The sequence below is a fragment of the Bubalus kerabau genome, chromosome 4, assembly GCF_029407905.1.
Source record: "Bubalus kerabau isolate K-KA32 ecotype Philippines breed swamp buffalo chromosome 4, PCC_UOA_SB_1v2, whole genome shotgun sequence".
NCBI classification, from domain to species: domain Eukaryota; kingdom Metazoa; phylum Chordata; class Mammalia; order Artiodactyla; family Bovidae; genus Bubalus; species Bubalus kerabau.
In genome coordinates, this window is record NC_073627.1 from 16,346,993 (window position 1) to 16,361,381 (window position 14,389).

Below are 14,389 nucleotides of genomic sequence, written 5' to 3' on the forward strand. Positions count from 1 at the left end.
CGCAGGGCTTCGTGCCCCGCCCGCCCGCCTGCGTCTACACCTCTGCTGCCCTCCCCGGCCGGCCGCTCGCCGCGCGTCCTTCCCTCCGTGGCCGCCCGGGAGCTGTCCGCGCCGCGGTGCTGAAAGGAGCCGCGCGGCAGCGGCGGCGGGGCGGGGTCCGCGGGGCGGGGGCAACTTTTCCGGGACTCAATGGGGCAGGGGCGGGGCCCTGACTCTTCAGGGGCGGAGCTGGGAGGGAGTCCGGCGCCAGGAGTCAATCGGGTAGGGCCTCTTTGAGGAGCTTCTGCTCTGTCCCAATGGACTGTGCCCTCGGCCCTCTCAGACCCGGTTCAGGTACCAGGGGGCCAGTCTGGACATTGCCAGGCCGTCTCTCTCAAGCAGGGGAGGAGAGGAGGAGCCGAAGGGGTTGTTAAAGGCCTCAAACGGTCTTCTGCTGAAGGTTTCTTTCCTGATCTGACCATTGGACTGGACTCGGGCAATGGTATGGATAGACCTTTTGCCCATCCTTACCAAGTGCCCTCCAGCAGAATCCCAGTGCCCATGCAGAACTAGTGGCAAGCCCATCCAGGACCTGGTACTGGCAGTGTAATGCACAAGGAATATGCAATGAGGTGCTTTCTTTAGAGGCATGAGAGCTCTTGGCATACAGATACTGCTTGGGAGAAGAACAGATTTAAAACCACATATTAGCAAGTGACCACTGATAAAAGTGTCTGAGTACTGGTTGAAAATGAATACAATAGAATAAGCAGATGGGGATGGGCTGAGGTTTACTGAAAGAGCCTTCTTGGAGAGGAGTGGGAGGAGACCACTGTTCACTGAGCATCTTGGTGAGCTTGAAGCTTTGCAGAGGGTCCAACAGCCAGTTTGGAGCCATCCTTGGAGGGCAAGCACTCAATAGGGCATGCAGCTTAGGCAAAGGCCGATGATGGAATCAGTGCAAGGGGCTGAGCTGGGAGGTGGGATAAATGATAAAGACCCTCAGATGCCATTTTGCACATCTAGATTTAACTGATGGACAACCAAGTTGTTAAGTAGTTAGACATGAAGGAAATATTCCAGTGAAAGAAACTTTACAGTGGAGGTCCAAAGAAAGAAACTTTACAAAGGCGGGTGGGGGAGGGAGGCGGACAAGGAGGCTCAGTGAGAGTTTTGCTGGAGTCCAGGTGAGAGGCTTGGAGTCCTGGGCTGGTTGTACCTTTGCCATGCAGAGCCACAGTGCCTGATGTGGATCTCGTTGGCCACTGTGGCTGGGGGATGGGAGGACTGCAAGTGTGGCCTCCTGGGGGGGGGGCTGAGTTGTCCTGGCTGGCCCCATGTCGGGGGGGGATAGGCTGGCTGTGGAGGAAAGGTGGGGCTGTTTCTCATGGGCTCAGGGCATGGGGTGCTGAGCTCTGAGGAGAAATTTGGGCAGTGGGACACTCATTCACTCACTTACTCACTCACTCAAACATTTTCCAAATCCCCTCTGTGTGCCATGGCCTGTGCTGGCTACGGATGTTTCACTGTGTCCTGACCTTACAGAGCTGACAGCTAGTAATGGGGACAAATAAGGACATTACAGCAAGGCAAAGTAACAGCAGTGACGGAGACATCAAATGAGGGTGCTCTGGAACCTGCGGTCAGAACAGAAAGTGCTCAGACTCTGCCAGAACTCAAGAAGACCTCTTGAAACCTGGACAGAGGTAGGCTCCATGGAGATCTCAGCCCAGTCCTTCTGTACCCTGATCCCTGACTTCTGGGCTCAGATCTTTAATCTAGAGAGAGCCAGTCCCATCTCTTGGCCACCTTCCCGCTTGCTCAACTGCAGCCCTGATGCCTCCTCTGTGGTTTCTGGCTGTGATGTTACTTCCTCTCAAGGTTCCCCTAATTTCCAACAGACATTGATTTTCAGTCTCCCAGGGGGCCCCTGGGGCCTCAGTCCAAACTCAGTAAGTTCCCATACACCGGGTGTGGCACCCTTGTGTTAGACCCAGGCTGGAAAGAAAGGGCAAAGAGGGTCAGGAGCAGAGGCCTTCCCTTTCTCTTCCTAGGCTTGTCCCTAGAGCACTCATTTCCCAATGTCCTCCTTAAAGCTCTCCCTCCCCATCCTCCTCTCCTCCACTGAGCCTGGAAAGGTGCTGTTTGCCCTGTGCTCAATCCCCAGGGCAACAGGCCAGGCAGCAGGTGTGTGTGTGTTGAACAAGGCCATCTCTGGAGTGGAGTGGCTGGAGATGAGCTTTGTTTAAATATTAAAGAAGTCAATCATTAATCAAGCCTGGCTGGGTGCCCAGCTACCCACTGTCTGCATTTTGGAGGACCTGGTCTGGGGCTGGGATGGGCCATGGGGCAGTTTAAAGGCTACTTGCATCTCGGACAGCTGACAGGCAGCTTCTGGGGGCTGGGTTATGCAGCCCAACACAGTGCTGGCCAGTATACAGAGTTCAGCACTCATGAACTGAGCAGGATGTACAAGGAGTGTCTGGTTCTACGTGCATGCATTTTCTAAAGGCACTGAAGCAGTGTCCTGTTTCTAACTATGGCAGATACTCCTTGAGTATTGCAGTCTCTGTCCAGCCCCACAGTAGAATTTCTGAAGAAAACATCATGTGAAAAACCAGTTTTGGGGTGAGGGGCTGGTTTGGAGGGACACAGCCCTTGGGTCACTAAAACTATGGATCCTGAACCCCCGGAGAAGGAAGCTGGTCTGGAACCCAGGGCAGACATGGAATCACACAGTCACCCATGCACATGGCCTCACATACATGAGTTCACAAATGTACAACTGCCCATATACCCAGATCTGCCACGGTTGCACCCAATAGCAGTTGGGTGCTATTCAGGCAAGCAGTCCCCTCCTCCACCCCCTCTCCATTTGGCCACCCTCCTTCTGCCCCTAAACCTCACCAGTTGCAGTGGTGTCTAGTCCCAGCTCCCCCATTCATCTCTCATCCACGGAGGTTTCCTGTTGTGCTGTGTGAAAATCCGAATGATGAGGCCAATGGAGCACAGCATCAGGAGGAGGCAGAGGCCCAGCAGCATCCACTGTCTCTTGACAACTTGGTGGGGCTCCATCGCTATGCCCAGAAAGTAGGTTTTCAATGCTGGCTTGATGGCACTGGCATCCTGTGATCTGGGGCTCTGTGACCGGGTGCTCTGTGACCAGGTGTCTTGTGTACTGGTGTCTTGGGTCAGTGAGCTTTTTTCCATCGTGTACAGCCTGCGGCCCAGCAGCAGGACTGCCAGTAACATGACAAAGCTCAGGGCCAGCAACGTCCACTGCCAGGATTTGACCTGGTCAGAGTTCAGCTCCATCCCCAGGAATGCTGCCCTGCTTGTTTCTCTTTCTGTGGAAGACACAGGAAACACACAGAGCAGGTGAAGCTGGGGAGGGTGCCTCATGGTGACCAGAGGGGATCTGATGGCCATAGACATTCTCCCCCAGCCTCTGGCACCTGCCTTCCAAAAGTGAGGGCCTTGCCCTGGAAGGAGGATAGAAAAGAGGAGGAGGAGGAGCAGCAGATGGCACAGGTAGGGCCATGTACCCCATGGAGCCCAGCAGTGGCTCCATGCAGGGGCAAGAGGTAAGATGCCCACCCCGTGCTCAGATCCACCCTGCAGTCTAGCTGGACAGTGGGCAAGGAAGCCTCCAAGCCAGTGGCTGGGGCATGGGCTGTGGTCTTGGCTGAGGCTGTATCAGGTGCAGACAGGGTCACACTGCAAGGTCCTTAATGGGTGAGGGGTGAAGGCTGAGCTGTGGTAGGGGCTGGCCCAGGGCAGGCTAGGGTCGGGCCTGGAGCTGAAACAGAGGTAGGACGAGGGTCAGATCATCAAACCTTCAAAGGAACAGCTGAAGTCTGGCCAGCCCAGTATCTCCCCCTGCCGCACGTTCTCAGTGACCAGCCAGTTCAGCAGGGGCTTGAAGTAGGTCATGAGGGCCTTTGTGGACACCTTGGTCTCCCCGGTCATCTTCTCCAGGACCTCTGGCCAGGGCTTGCTCGAGCCCAGCTTCAGGACATCCCTGGGAGAAAAGTACGGCTGTGAGGGTGTGTGGGGGCATTGGCTGATGCTGCTGGGACCCCTCAGTATGCCCAACCCCACCTTTAGAGTCTGACTTTGCTAGCCAGACTCTCCCAACAGATGTTCAGCATAATGGATAAAATCACAAGCTCTGTATGGAAGAGGCCAACACAATACTGGAAGACAATTATCCTCCAGTTAAAAAAAAAAGAAAAAGAAATCTCAAACTTTGAAATAATACTAACCTGTGTTTGAATCCTGACTCTGTGACTCAGCTGTGGGACCCTGGGCTAGTACTTAACCTTTCTCAATTTCCATATCCATAAAATGGAGAAAATAACAGTACCTACCTCTTAGGGTGGTTGTGTTGACCAAATAAACACAATTCTGGGAGCATAATTAGGTAGGCAATAAATGTCTGATTACTATTATTATTATTACTAGTACTACCACAATGAGGATTATTATTATCCTGGACTCAAATAAGCCTAAAGTCATGAAACACTCTTTCCCATGAGGTGCTCAGTGTCAGTAGAGAGACAGCTTTTCAGTCCCTTCCGGTCTCCCAGGGAGTGTTTGGGAGGATTAGCGAGGTTGCAAGCGTGGGATGTGCTCTGTGCACTGCCTGCGGCACTGCAGAAATGTCAGCTGCCTCGAGGCTCATCGAGTGCTCCGTGGCAGGGGGTCTAGCCTTAGGCTTGGCCCATGCACTCAGGTAGGGGGACAGCGTGCACTGCAGCCAGGGCTCCGAGCTCCTCCACCCCAGCGTCTCCTGCAGAGGCAGCAGAAGGTGTATGTGATACTTCTCAACCTGCTTCCCCGATCTGACCTGGAGAGAGGTGGGGCTGAGAGGCCCAGAGGCCTAGAGTATGAAATCTAGGCCATCAAGACTCAGGTTCAAGACCCAGAAGTGCTAGTTATGGGCTGCACAGCCACAGATGATCAACTTAACCTCTCTCAGCCTCAGCTCCTTCATCAATAAAACCAGCCCCCATTAATACCTGCATTTCACTGTGGTGAGGATGAAGACACTCAATGGCAGCAAAGAGGGCTTTGTAGCTTGCAAAGTCTTATATACATTGCTTAATAAACAATTGGGAAAGAATAAGGTGGGGAAACTAAAGGTCAGTAGATCCATGCATGGCAGAGACCACTGGGGGAAATGTAGTTAGGATCCTAGAGAAATGGAGGAGAAAAGTCATCAAGATAGAAAGGAAAAAACCAAACAAAATCCCATAACTACATTTAGGTAAGAGGATTTTATCAAGTGGCAGGTACTGCGGAAAAGGAAGGACCTGGTGGGGAAAAGTCTCAACCACTGAGAGTCTGCCTACTCAGAAGTAGTCCTTCAGGCTGGGTGGGACAAGAGGTTTGACGCAGGCAGCACGTGAGACTTGCCAAGGTGACAACTGGGCACTGCCTGGAGCCCTCAACTCCAGGGTGGCAGAAATGGGCCCGTGGACAGGATCAGGTCCTCATGGCTGCTTGGGTGAGGCAGGGGAATTTGGGAACTTGGACCAAGGCCACTTCTACCTTCTATTCCGAGTGGCACCAACCTGGAGGCTGCCCCAGGGCGATCACACTTAGGAAGATGAGTCGAAAGTAGCAAAATCAAGTTTTAAACTCGATTAGGGAAAAGAGCAGCCAAGAATCTTGCCCTTCCCCTTCTCGCCCGCAAGCGCTTGCCTGCCCCATCCTTCCACAAAAGGCCTAGAGATGACTGGCGAGTCCTCGGCGTGCTTTGGTACCAAGTCAGACCCTGGGAGCCTTATATGTCCTGGGTGGAGAGGGGTAGGGAAATGATGAGAAAGACTGAGGTCAAATGTCTCACCGATCAAGTGGGATAAAGGCTCAGTCAAAAGTGAGTTGATGCTAGGCTTCCCTCATGGCTCACTGGTAAAGAATCTGCCTGCCAGTGCAAGAGACACGGGTTTGATCCCTGATCCGGGAAGATCCCTCATGCTATGGAGCAACTAAGCCTGTGGGTCAGAACTACTGAGCCTGTGCTCTAGGACACAGGAGCCACAACTACTGAGTCCGCGTGTCACATCTACTGAAGCTTGAGCACCTAGAGCCCAGGCTCCGCTACGAGAGAAACCATGGCAACGAGAAGCCCAATCACCACAACTGCAGAGTAGCCCCTTGCTCCCCACACAGGAGAAATAGCCTGAGCAGCAATGAAGACTCAGCACAGCCAAAACCATAAAATTATTAAAAAAAAAAAACCAAACTTAAGAGTTCTCTTGAAAATATCCAATGAATATTAAAATGTATTAAAAAAAAAAAACAAAACGGAAGTCTGCTATTTCTTGTACTCTTGCACTGAGGGACAGAGTTCCCTCCTTGGTCCCCTAGCAAGACCTCCTTCCCTCTTTGCATGTTCACCAAATCCCTTTCCTGCTGCAGCAGCTCCTTTCTTGGCGTATGGTTATTGGTTTATCCTGTGGCCCATTGCCCCCTGCTGGACGCAGGGCAGGCTGTTTGGCACGTGCACAGGTAAATGTTTGCTGAGTGAGTAAATGATGGGCAGCCAGAGACATGAGGCCCCTTCTGTTCCACACATTCTGAGAAGCTCAAACCTGGGCAGTTGGCTAGAATAAATCCCAGGAGTATGAAAAGATGAAATAGCAAATAGACTAGGGAGACAAGAAGGCATGTCAAGTGCAGCCCTCCTGGGAGCAAAGGCAAGGATTAGTCTCGCAACTCTGTCTGGCCTCGTGGGTACTGACAAGCTGCATGATGGAATCACGAACATGCTCATTACATTTCCAAAGGAGGCTAAATTATTGTGGATAATTATTAGGATACTAAATAGTGGCTTTGTTCATCCTCTGGGAAACCAGGAATAAAACTCAACATGACCTTGACCGATTATGGTAATGGACCTACTGAAAACGGTTGAAATGCAATGAGAAAAAGATTATGTCAGTGGGGCGGGCTCCATATCCCAGACTGGAGTGCTGATCCTGGGACCAGAGGACCCAGGTCTAGCTTCACCAGAACAGCATCCTTTATAACTGATGGAAGCAACAGGGTGGAAGATAATGTGTTCTGGAGTCACTTTGGGGCTCAAAGCATGATTCTGCCACTTCCTAGATCAGCAACATGAAATTATACTTCTCTGAGCTTCAGTTTCATCATTTATGAAATGTGGATAATAAAATCCACTTTGCAAGTTATGGACTGCTAATGTGGAACACTGTAAGAGTGCTTGCTAGAGAGCCAGCCTGTGGAAGTAAAGGCATCCAGCCCAGGTCAGCCTCTCACCCCACTCCAGGTTTCCTTCAGGGCCAGAAGCTTGCACCACAGAGGCCGGGATGGAAAGGATGGGCTAGACACCAAGAGCCGGGAAAAAAGACTGCGGGGAGGGGGTCAAAGTAGACCACAAGATGATCAGAGTGGGCCAAGAGGCTGGTGCAAAAGCAGCCTGGATCAGCCCGGGAACTGAGTTCAGGCACCTCCGAGAAAAGATAGGCAAAGCAGAGTGCACCCCAGGGGGCATCAAGTGCTGCTGAGAAGCTAGGCAGGCACCTTGCAGGGAAAGAATAAGGGGATTCAGACGGAAGATGGAGGCAGAGGAGAGACCCCAACACTGGCTTCCCACCTGGGACAGTTCGATTTATTGACAACGTGAGCAAGTGCGTGCGTGCATGCATGCGTGTGTGTGCATGTTAGCAGGAGGGGCTAAACCATCTCTCTGACCACAGGGGCTACATAAGAGGAAACGGGCTTTGATTAACATAGGAGAGACCATGGTCTCTCAGACTCTGTAGTCTCTCATAGTCTGACAGAGGGAAGAATTTCCACTAGAACATAAGGTCTGCGCAGGGGGACCTGGGGTGGAGCCAGGTGAGGAGAGGGGCCTAGGGCAGGCTTCCAGCAAGGTGGGGAAGGACAAGGGAAGGGGGAGAGCACTCACGCCAAGAGCTTCCCAGCCTCCTTGGAGTTATAGATGTCACAGCGGTGCAGCGGCCCCATGTGGCCCGAGGCCTTGCAGAGTGCTTCATGGAACTGGAATTGGAGCACGAGGCTGAGAAAGTACCTGGGGAGAGAAGGCGAGGCCGGCTGGGGGCGTGGCGGGGGGGGCTCGGGTCAGCGGTCACCGTCAGGTAGGCTGGCCCTGGGATGTTGCAGGGTCTCTGCTTCCTAACCTTCTGGACTCATGCGCCCCCTCCCCGCTCCTGCTCACCTCTCGGGACAGCAAACACGCTTTCTCATCACGCTGCCCTCCGCAGGGGAGCTCATGTGAAAGCGCAGTGTGCTCAGGACAAGGCCCTCACGAGGGTGTGCTGTCTGACGGGAGGAGGTGGGGAGGCGTGCAGGGGGAGGACATTTGGGTCTGGGGCCTTCCTGAAAATCCTCCATCTGGGTCCTGTGTCCCCTAACCCCCACCCCCTAGGCCGGTTCTGCTGGAGTGGCCCAGACCTTACCGTATGTAGGGCAAGCTGGCAGAGATGTGGAACTTGGCGCCTGGATCAAAGTCCTCCTCTGTCCGAGGGATGGGAGGGCACAGGCCCTGGTACTTCAACCTGGGGGTGGTGTTAATCGGGGGCTTGAAAGTGCCACCTGGTAAGATTTCCAGAATCCTTTTCCTTCTGGAGCATTTGTACAGCCATCAAAGCGACTTGGCATGAGGAGGACACTTAATGCATTTTATTGATTAAATAAATGAGTTGAAAACACATGGGATTGGGAATCAGAGAATTAAACAATTACAGGAGTTAACATCGAGCACGTCCTCTCTGCAGGAACCATGCTGAGTTCTCCACACGGGCTCCCTCTACACTATCCTGGCTCTGGGGACACGGGAGGGAACGGGCTAGGCAGGGTCCCTGCTTTCCTCCTAATGATGGGGGATGGCCATGGACCAACCAACCAAGTGGTTTCTTCTGGTAAGAAGTGCTGAGAAGAAAACACAGCATCATCCCTGCAGTATAGAGGAAAACCGAGGCCTAGAGATCAGGGAGTTGGTAGCAGGACATGGCGGAGTCGTGGGCAGACCCCAGTAACTGCTGGCTTTGCCTTCTGAGCTGTGTGACTGTGGGAAAGTTGATTGTTACTCAGCCAGGTTGTAAAGTGTTGTCTGTGAAATGGGCATAATGCGAGCCATCTTTGGGGTGGACGAAGTCTATGGAAAAGCTTGTCGTTTCACGTCGGCCCACTGGAGCCCTGCACAGTCCTCACGGGGAAGCTCCTCTCTCATCCACGAGGTTCTGTTCAAGGGCCAGGGAGTCGCCCCCTCCCTAAGCCTCCGGTTTCCATCAATCAGTCCAGATGGCTGGTGGGGGTGCCCTTGGAGGGGGCACAAGGTCAAGACTCTGCCAATCCCCCCAGTGAGGTCCAGTCCTGAATTTGGGGTGGGAGTCAGAGGGTGAGAGGACAAAGGGAGGGGCAGCCTGCTCTGCCATCCCTGGGTGGCAGGATGATGGCAGGCTGGGCACCTGTAAAGGTTCAAGTCAGCCTAAGGGCCTGATGCAGAACTGGTGGGCCCTTTGGGAGCACCTGTGGCCGGCAGACCTGAGCTGGTGGGTCTGAGGATTGGTGGAGAAGGGGAAGCCTTGCCCATGCGCAATTATTATCCAATCTAACAGCCAGGGGTCGGTGATGGGATGGACACGGGTGCCCCTCACTCAAGACTGATGCTGCCCGACTGCTGGGGGGCTCCTTCACTGCCAGTTCCGCCCACAGACAGGCCTGGGGACAGAGTCAGAGACAGGTGTGTGTGTCTGTGTCTGTGTGTGTGTCAGGATAATAGGAAAGGGGGCAGTGGGTTTGCCCTTGTCATATAAGGACTCTCCACCAAAAGGAAAGAGCTCAGACCACAAACACCCCCTCTGCTGGCCTCACTGGAAGGCAGAGAAGGGAGGGGAGGAGCAGGAAGGCCTGCCTGGTGGTCAGCATCCCATTCTTGGAGGGGCCCAAGTGCGACCACCGTGCGAGCTTGCCGGCCTCCAGGGATCCCCCGAGGGGCTACAAGCCTGCTGAGTGCTGGAGCCAGATTCAACACAATCCCCCAAGACTCACGCTCCGGCCCTACCCACTTCAGCAGGGATGCTTTTGTCTGGTGACAACAGACAGCCAATGCCACCCCAGGGCTTCCCCGTGGCCGCAGATTAGCAGCATTCACACGCCCAGCTCTGCCCCCGGAGGTGAGATGGTGGTGCCCTTTGGTCGCAGGCGGTCCCCTTGAGGCTGCCCCCAAAGCCCACCCTAGTCCAGGCGTGGCCAGAGGGGCCCGAATGGCGATCCTCCCCACCTGAGGTTCCACCACTCCTGGTTGTACACGTCCTTCTCGATGGTGCCGTCAAAGACCTTCCAGCGAAACAGGTCCATCAGGTAGGCAAAGGGGATGAAGGCGATCTTCTCCAGGGCAATGCTCATCAGGAAATTGACCTCCTCCTCTGGGGAAAGTAGGGGGGACAGTCAGGAGGCGGCTCTGGTACCGCCTCCCTTAGCCCTTGCCCGGGGGCCCCAGGCCTGGGATCCTCCTGGTCCCCATCACCTTTGTCCTGGTGCTCTTGGCTGAGCAGGCCTCTGTTGAGCAGGTGCTTGTGGGAGGAGGCTGAGAGGGTGACCACCGACCCCACGGCCTCCTCGAAGGCTGGGTTGGCGCCTGCGCGGAAGATCACCGAGAGGTTCTTGTATTGCAGGAAGTACTGGATGTGGCCCATCTGGTGGAAGATGGACAGCAGGTCTTCTATGGTCACTTCGGTGCACTTCTTTATCCTAGGGTTAAAGGGCAGGGGTCAAGGAGCATGGGGATGCCCTGGGAGAAGGAGACATTTCCCTATTCAGGCTCTGTAAAGGGCCTGGGTGGTTGGGCTGGAGACCAGCAGGGCCTTGTGCTCTTGGTACTCCAGGTGGCACATCCGAGCAGTGGCCAGACGCATGGCTTTCACACTCATCTCCCCCACGTGGCCGGCTCCCCGCCCCCCACTCCCGGCTGCCACCCCGCTGAGACAGGCAGACAGGTGGAGAGCAGAAGGAGCAGAGGAAGGGGGTGATACCAGCCGCAGGGTGAGCACCTGAAGTCCTTCCCATTGTAGAAGTCCCAGGCGGACGCGTGGCACTCCACCTCCCGCCCATCAGTTGGCCTTTCCATCATGGAGTTTTTCCAGAACTCAGGAGGGGTGGAAAGCAGCCCCATGGAGGTGAAGAATTTTTCAGCCTCTTGGAACATTTTCTCGGGCTTCCAGTGCTATGGGGAAGAGGCAGAGTTTGGGGCCCCGCCCAGGGGCTGTGGGGTGGGCAGGGCAGACCGGGGCCCAAATGCTGACCTGGCCTTGCATGATCTTCGTGATGTCCTCGGGGGGCTTCTCCGGGAAGGGCAGGGCCAGGTCTAAGATGTTGACCCAGGACTGAGCCCACATGTTCCCTGGAAGAGGAGGGGCAGGGTTAAGAGGAGGCGGGAGACCGTCTCTCCCCACCGACTGCGCACCTGCTCGGGAGGCCTACTCCACCTGCCCGCCTCTGCCGCCATCTGGGGCTTTACCCAGGACGTGGGCGGGGATGGGCCCCCTCAGGTCGATGAGCTCGGGCCCATAGAAGCGGTAGAGGGCCCTGCGCACGTAGGCATGCAGGTTCAGGTAGAGCGGCTGCAGCTCCTGGAACAGCTGCTCCAGGTCTTCCTGCAGCGTGTCGGACTCGTACTTGGACCTCCACAAGGCCCCCATGTCTTGGTAACCTAGGACAGGGGAGGGGGCTCAGGGGTGACCCCCACCCACCCTTCAGCCTGGCCTGGCTGGCAGGAAACCCAGGCACCTGCTAGGGAAGCCAACTGACCTCCTAGATCCTTGAGGTCTTTATCTGCCAAACAGGAAAGACACCCCCTGCAAGGTCACCATCCGTAAAGGATGAGAGTGGGATGGACAGGCACTTAGCAAAGCATACACTGAGCATCCTCTGGGCCTGGGCAGACAGGGTCTGCTCCTCTCATTCCACCTGGAGCCCCACCCATCCGGGCTGCCTTTCTTCAGATCCTCCCGAGGGCTTGTTGCCCGTCTTGCTCCATCTTTCAGGCCTTGGATGAATGCCAGCAAGGCCCTCCCCGCCCACCTGGGTGAAACAGGGTCCCTTCTTCTCTCTCTGCAGCCCCATCCTTCTCAGCACCTATGGGTGGTGACTGGAAATGAGCGTCTGTCTCCCAGAGGCCTGTAAGCCCAGGGAAGGTGGGCACCTTCCCTGTTTTTCCACCTGTGCATCCTTAGACCCTCCCCAGCAACGGCACACCCCAGGAGTAGTGCTCAGTTGCTGTTTATGGATCCACACAACGAGTGAGCCAGCTCTGCGCTCCTCAGTGGCAGGACTCAGGGTTCCTGTCTCCAGGTCCTACCCAGATTTGGCTTCACCCTTCCCAGCACTGCCCTGAGCCCCATGCAGGATGCAGTCTGCCCAGCTGGATGGGCTGGCAGGTGCGGGGTGAGGGGCCTCACCATTGAGCCTCGCAGCCTTGTTGCTGAGCTGCACGTAGCGCTCAAAGGTCATGCGGAGCTGGCGACCCACGGCATCCCGCCAGCCCTGCCAGGCCCACAGCAGCTCCTTCTGGTCTCGGGAGGTGGCCATGACTTCTTCGAGGTCTGTACCCAGAAAAGGAGCCGAGGTGGGACCTCACTCCAGCCGGCCCCCTGCCCTGTCCCGCCGTGGGTAGCCCCTCCCCGAGTGCAGCTGGGGCTGGGAGGAAGGTGGGAATCCGGAGGCTACTGGAACGGGCTGTGCTGAGACTCTGGGGTGGGTGGGGGTGGGCCCGGGTGCTCACCAGGCTCCAGGGGCAGGCAGGGCCCCTCATTCAGGCAGACCTGGGCCATGCTGTACGTGGTCTCCATGTAGGCCAGAATCTCGTTGTACTGGGGGGACAGGTGTCACCCAGGGCAGGTCCGCAGCCATGGGCCCACCCCCAGCGCTAGTCCCACCAGCTGGGAGAGGCAGGCCTGGCCAAGGCATCGTCCCATCTTTCCACTAGCCTCTGCTCACCTCCCCCACCCACCCAGAGGAAGCTCTAGCCCTGCCTCCCCCAAACTCCTTCCAGCCCCAGGCGGCTCCCCACCCGGCGGCCTGCCCACCCCTGAGGGGGGAGCATGTGCCTGGAGACCTGGGGGCTCGTCCATCACCTCCCGGAGCTCCTCCTTGGGCAGGGCCGCCTTGTCTATGTTCAGCAGCTTACTCAGCATGCGCTTCACGTCCGAGTCCTGGAAGTTGGCGATCTTAAACATGCGGGCCCGCGTGCCAAAGTACAGTGTGTGCTGGGACTTCTCCACGTCCTTGTACAGCTGGAAGGACGGTCACCATGTTTGTCGTGTGAGGGTGAAGGAGAGGGTGAGGGTGTCACATGGAACTTCAGGGCCCAGCCCCACAACCTCCTTCCAAAGCCCCTTTAAAGGGTTTGGAGTCATTGAAACTTTGCCAAGAGCAAGAAGGGAGGGAACCTGCCCCCTACAGGCAAGCAGGTGATATTTACAAGAGGAAAGAAGCTAGAGGTTCTAGCCCAGACATCTTTCAAGGCTCCAGGAGGCGTGGAGCCTGACGTCTGTTCCAACACATGCTTTGGGGCTTCCCTCTCTCATCTAGCTCTGGAAGAGTGGCAAAAGGTGTGATTCCTTGGCCCCCCAGCACCCCTGCACTGTGACTCCTGAGAAGAACAAAGGGAGGAGGGGCAGGGGCGGAAGTGGTGCCACACCATCTCCTCTTGATTTTTCTTTGTGATGTTGGTGACATAGTTCCAGGCGGCCACCATGAACTGGTTCCATACAACCTGGGCTGTTCGGTCGTAAAACTGCAGGAAGGCCTTTGCCATAGTCTCATTGTAGAGCTGGTCTGCAGAGAAGGAGATGGGCGTCAATTGTCCTAGGAGGGGCCTGCCCCTGCCTGGTCCCCGGGTCTGATCCCACGCTCCTTCGGGTCCCAGCCCCACCTGAGTCCTTGTCACCCTGAGCCACGGCACAACAGAAGAGCACAAGGAGGGAAGGGCCAGGGCAAGTCCATCTTGTTCCCATGACCAAAAGAACAGCAGAGCTGGAGGAGGCTGTGGCCCAATCACAGTCCAGCTCCATATTGTGACATCAGGGGCTAAAGGGTCAGCTGTGGAATGTCAGAAAGGGAAAGGCCCCACCTAACTTCTGGCCCAACTGTCCCCATTTTACAGGTGAGGAGACTGAGGTCTAGAATGGTCTAGACGTACCACCTTCACACCAGGTCAGTGGCAGAGCCAAAAGGACAACCAGGGCTCTTAATGTCTAGACCAGAGCTTGTTCCACTCTTCTTGGTCACTTCTCCCTGGCATTGGAGCCACCCTTGATCTTGACCAGGGATTGATAAACCCCCTCCCTCCACAGGCTGGCATTACTTCTGAGCAGGTGAGTGGGAGGATGGATGAATGGATAGATGGAAGGAAAAG

The 14,389-nt window shown here is 55.6% G+C and overlaps 1 protein-coding gene across 1 annotated transcript; it reads right to left on the minus strand.

The window, feature by feature from the left end:
- Positions 1 to 333: 333 nt before the first annotated feature.
- Positions 334 to 14,045, minus strand: LOC129650790 (angiotensin-converting enzyme-like protein Ace3). The gene is made up of 16 exons (XM_055579596.1): positions 13,907 to 14,045; positions 13,673 to 13,809; positions 13,107 to 13,265; positions 12,755 to 12,842; positions 12,432 to 12,575; positions 11,492 to 11,683; positions 11,277 to 11,374; positions 11,025 to 11,197; positions 10,502 to 10,725; positions 10,256 to 10,400; positions 8,430 to 8,528; positions 7,919 to 8,041; positions 3,816 to 4,000; positions 3,159 to 3,326; positions 2,887 to 3,083; positions 334 to 952 (listed from the first exon to the last, which is right to left on the minus strand). Exons 1-15 carry the CDS (start codon positions 14,043 to 14,045, stop codon positions 2,902 to 2,904), a joined length of 2,256 nt encoding a protein of 751 aa, XP_055435571.1. The 3' UTR covers positions 334 to 952; positions 2,887 to 2,901.
- Between the last annotated feature and the right edge of the window lie 344 nt (positions 14,046 to 14,389).